The following is a 5,000-nucleotide window of genomic DNA, read 5'->3' as shown; positions in this document are numbered from 1 at the left end:
AGATGCGAGCACATTAAAATGGGCAACTGAGGTCAATTTCCGAAAATGGATGATAAGACTGTCACCGGCAGTCTCGGCAACACGCATCTTGTAGGAGGCGAAGGGCGACTTCAACGCATCTTACGTCTAAAACACAGGAGTCGACGGAATTGCTAATGATATTATCCATTGTTTTTTTTTTTTTGGCTGAACATAATTCGCAATCTAGCGGAGCATTATAATATTTATGTGTATGATAACAGTATGACAGTAATGATAAGTATATATTTCTATTTTCCCCAGTATTGCTATATAACAATGCAAATTCCTTCTCACCTTATACGATGACATGATGGAACTGCACAAAACAATATTTCCCGATTCTGAGATCGCGGCACAGATGGCGATTAAACGAAAAAGAAAAAAAAAATGCTACTCTTGTTCAAAGGCTAGAACAATGCGCCTCCCATGAATTAACGAATAACATAACAAAAAATAAATTTAGTATACTTATCGATAGATCAAAAAAAAAAAAATGCACCTCGGAGAAAACATGTGTTGTAGTGATAACAGTGTTGATGAGGATGAGGACGTCATCAAGAAAATGCTCGACCTTGTAAACGTTTATGAGGGGCATGGGGAATATCCGATTAAGGTGCAGAAGTTTTAGGATTTTTTTTGCCAGCAAATTAAAGGATTTGATCTTAACAAATTGTGGCACCTAGCTGCTTTCCTAAAGCCAAGGAAAGCTCTTGATAAGAATTTACGGCTTCACACGTCGTCGTTAACTGATTTGAAAAAAAGGAAGTGCTACGAACAATGCTTTCAATGACCAAACACTTGACAACCAGTGGCGTGAAATATACTGGCACAAATTTCTTGAATCTGTCAAGGAAACGCAAAGCGATGTATGTGCAATTTATAGGAAAATAATGGATTTTAAAGACGATGACTGCCGTTGAATCCATGTTATGAGCAAATTTTATCTAATGGCTATTTATTTTATGTTGCTGAATGTTGTATCTATTGCGTATGTTTGTGCATTGCCATGAAAAGAATATATTTTTGAATAAAGACATTTAGATATTCTTTAAAAGGATAAAATATTGGATGGAATTTTAATTTTAAATTACTGTTCTTTTACGCAATTATCGTTTATCTTATTAAGGAGAGTTAACTGTAATTAATATTCATCTGTTTATGATAGTGTATGATTCAGTATTATTATTTATATCCGTTTTCTTCCATCTAATATTTAGAGAACGACGTTAACGCAGCTGTGAAAAAGTAGCCAACGCCGGGAATGAATTGATAGCGAGGAGCATTAGGCATTGTGTTCTAGTGTTAAATGTGTGCTTCTCCAAGCAAATTAATTCTTTACAAACGAGCAATTGTTTTTTAGCGAAGACCAACAGCCATCGAACAATAGTTAAATAATCTTTGTGTGTGTGTGCGTAGCTATGTATGCATATGAGTGTGCACTATACATCTCACATATCAACTTTACACGCCAACCATTTGTTATCCATTTCGGAATGCATCATGACGCGTGCTGGAATTTCATACACCGGCCATACCCTGTAATTAGTATAAAGCACTACCTCTCTACCCCCGCCAGCTACCCGTAAAACAACCCGCCAATACATTTTAGATTATCTATAACTTATGCTGGTTTATTTTGGTATCTCAGTGTTATATCTGTACATAGACAATATACCAGCTTTCATGCATTAAAGTGAAATCTTATATTTGGCGAACCAATGCTTCTAATGAAACTGGCTCCAATGCAGTATGTAATACGCGAATGTAAACCAACACAGAGAAAACGAGGCGCACTAGGTATATGTGCAGGTATTAGTTATTTGTAATATCAGATATTTGTGATGTGTCTTTTCTTTCTCTCTCTCTCCTTATGAAGTTAATAAGGTTAAGCTCTTGTCACGGTGTTGCCTGATCGAACCCTAGATATAAATGTATATTTGTGTGATTAAAAAATATCAAGGGTCAGTTTTCCTTAAAGGATTTAACGCAGAGTAACAAGCTATACTTTTGTCTTTTCTATGAAGCGAATAAGCAAGAACATAGAATCATGTTAACAATGGTCATAATAATGAAATCGAATAATAAGATAAATAGATAAAAAAAAAAAAAAGACTATTTTTTCCCTAGAGGTTTGCCAGGCCCTCACATAGTTTCTGGTTACAGGGTTAACACATGTAGATAATTACACTGTATACTGACAAAGATTCATGTCTGCCCACAGATTGCACTACAGAGGGTACACCAATAGGACATTGTGTGAAACCCGATTACTGCAAAACGTTAGACACAGCCTTGGCTGAAATGGTTTTTGGCAAGTTTGTAGAACGATACGGATGCGGAAAGTAAGTTATTCCTTATTGACTGGCCATGAGAGTTTAATTACATCTTATGACTGTGGTGAAGGGAAATTCATTAGTATGCTTAAACACGGATTTCACATACTTGACAACTTGTATACTCACTCACTCACTCACACACACACACACACACACACACACACACACACACACACACACACACAGAGGCACACACCTATATGTGTGTGTGTGTGTGTGTGTGTGTGTGTGTGTGTGTGTGTGTGTGTGTGCATTCACACAAGCTGTCAAGTATATGTGATGTAGATGTGTATGTATATATATACATACATACATACATACATATACATACATACATATTTATATACATGTGTATATTTGTATAAATATGTATTTATGTATATATGAATTTACCTACATATATTTTGGTATATATTTATAAGTATATATTTACATACATGCATTTTATATATATTTATATGTATGTGTGAATGTGTAAATGTGTGAATGTGTAAATGTGTATATATATATATACACACATGCACATATTTATATATATTATATATATAAATATATTATCCATATATATATATATATATATCATACACACACATATGTGTGTGTGTGTGTATATATGCATGTATTCATGTGTGTATATACATGTGTATATATAGTTATGTAGGTAGTTATATTTATATATGTATGTATACATACATATATATATATATATATATATATGAATATATGCATATGTATGTATATGTATTATATATATCCATATATATAAATATATATATGTATATATATATATATATATATATATATATATATATGCACACATATTTACACACACGCACACAGACAACCTGATTGACAAATAGGTAGGTTAGAAAACCAAAGGAGTCTCTGACTTACTCAACATTATGAATATTTCAGCGACGGCAGCAATAATAGAGTCTGCTGCCCGATTGATTGAATGTAGCCTGGGGGCTCTCTCTGACTCCAAAAACCTCCGCTGAACGTGATAGATGCCCCCAGAGGCGAAGGAAAGGTGGAATAGAAGAGCCCGTGCACCGGAGGCAGATTTAAACAACTTCTGTATTTCTGTAAACTTGTGGCATGAAACTTCACTGTAGGTTGCGCTTAAAAGGATAAAGTTTTGAATGTTACACAAAAATATACAATCAGAGTAATCACCTCCTACTAGGATTCTGTATCAATAAGATTCTGTAATGTATTGAATGATTTATTTATCAACTGAACACTACATCTACAAATGATAATAATAATTGTAATAGATAAAGTTGGTTGGTGCCCTTGTCTCATTGCTCTCCATTGCTCGTCGGTTTGGGTGCTCGTAGTATGCTTTACCTCAGATGTTATATGTACTGTACTAAAGATAATAAGCAGCCATGTGTTACTCTGAGTGTTCTAAATTCCTTTTGCATTCCTCTTTAAAAAAAAAAAAATATATATATATAATTGTATATATATATGTATATATATGTATATATATATATATGCATGTATGTATGAATGTATGTGTGTGTGTGTTTATATATATGTGTATATATATGTATATATATATGTTGTACCATTTTATGATAAACTGTCTAATGTCATCTTTCATTGTCACTTATTACTTTCGTTATCAAAGTATGTGATTTGGAAAAAATATATACTAATTTCATTTTTAGAATATATTTTCCCGTCACCATCGTTGACAAACTACCGCACAAAAATCCACAAAGAAAATAAACGTAATTAGCATGGCTCTGTTCCTAAAAAGAGAAACAAACCAACAGCTAACGGCAGTCGACAGGGACTCCTGGTCTACGGCAGCGGAGGAGAGGACGATGCTACCAAGGAGCAAGGTCTATATAAGTGTGTATATATATATATATATATATATATATGTATATATACATACACTTATATAGATACACACACCTATAATACACACACACACACACACACACACACACACACAAACACACACGCACACACACACACACACACACGCACACACGCACACACGCACGCACGCACGCACGCACGCACTCACACACAGACACATATACATATGAATATATATGCATACTTTTATATATATATATTTATACATATACATATATAGATACACACACACAAACATATATATGCTAGTGCTTAGCCACAAAGGAATCAATTAGTAGACCTTGTGACCTTACCTGATTTGAATTGGAGGGAAAAATGTATTTTTTACTAGTGCTATGAATATCGATAGTGATATTTTTATTATAAACATTATAATTACTATAATGTTATAAACATTAGTAACAGCAAAATGAATTGATAGCGAGGAGCATTAGGCATTGCGTTCTAGTGTTAAATGTGTGCTTCTCCAAGCAAATTAATTCTTTACAAACGAGCAATTGTTTTTTAGCGAAGACCAACAGCCATCGAACAATAGTTAAATAATCTTTGTGTGTGTGTGCGTAGCTATGTATGCATATGAGTGTGCACTATACATCTCACATATCAACTTTACACGCCAACCATTTGTTATCCATTTCGGAATGCATCATGACGCGTGCTGGAATTTCATACACCGGCCATACCCTGTAATTAGTATAAAGCACTACCTCTCTACCCCCGCCAGCTACCCGTAAAACAACCCGCCAA

At 34.2% G+C, this 5,000-nt stretch overlaps 1 protein-coding gene across 8 annotated transcripts in view; it reads left to right on the top strand.

Moving 5' to 3' along the window:
• The window catches only part of LOC125038087, a 17,833-nt gene that overhangs the window by 10,679 nt on the left and 2,154 nt on the right, over positions 1 to 5,000 (top strand). For 3 of the 8 annotated variants that reach the window (XM_047631344.1, XM_047631343.1, XM_047631345.1), the window contains 2 exons: positions 2,243 to 2,363; positions 3,273 to 3,756. The exons of 2 other annotated variants lie outside the window; for them this stretch is intronic. In XM_047631344.1, the coding sequence (XP_047487300.1) occupies positions 2,243 to 2,363; positions 3,273 to 3,312 (161 nt within the window). In that variant the 3' untranslated portion in view covers positions 3,313 to 3,756. Of the gene's footprint in view, positions 1 to 2,242; positions 2,364 to 3,272; positions 3,757 to 5,000 lie in introns of those variants that run through there. 3 more of the 8 variants (XM_047631341.1, XM_047631340.1, XM_047631347.1) reach the window with 1 other exon arrangement.

This window comes from Penaeus chinensis, chromosome 24 (assembly GCF_019202785.1).
Source record: "Penaeus chinensis breed Huanghai No. 1 chromosome 24, ASM1920278v2, whole genome shotgun sequence".
Lineage (NCBI taxonomy): Eukaryota > Metazoa > Arthropoda > Malacostraca > Decapoda > Penaeidae > Penaeus > Penaeus chinensis.
The sequence above is the reverse complement of the archived record's forward strand: the minus strand, read 5'-3'. Positions and strand labels throughout refer to the sequence as shown.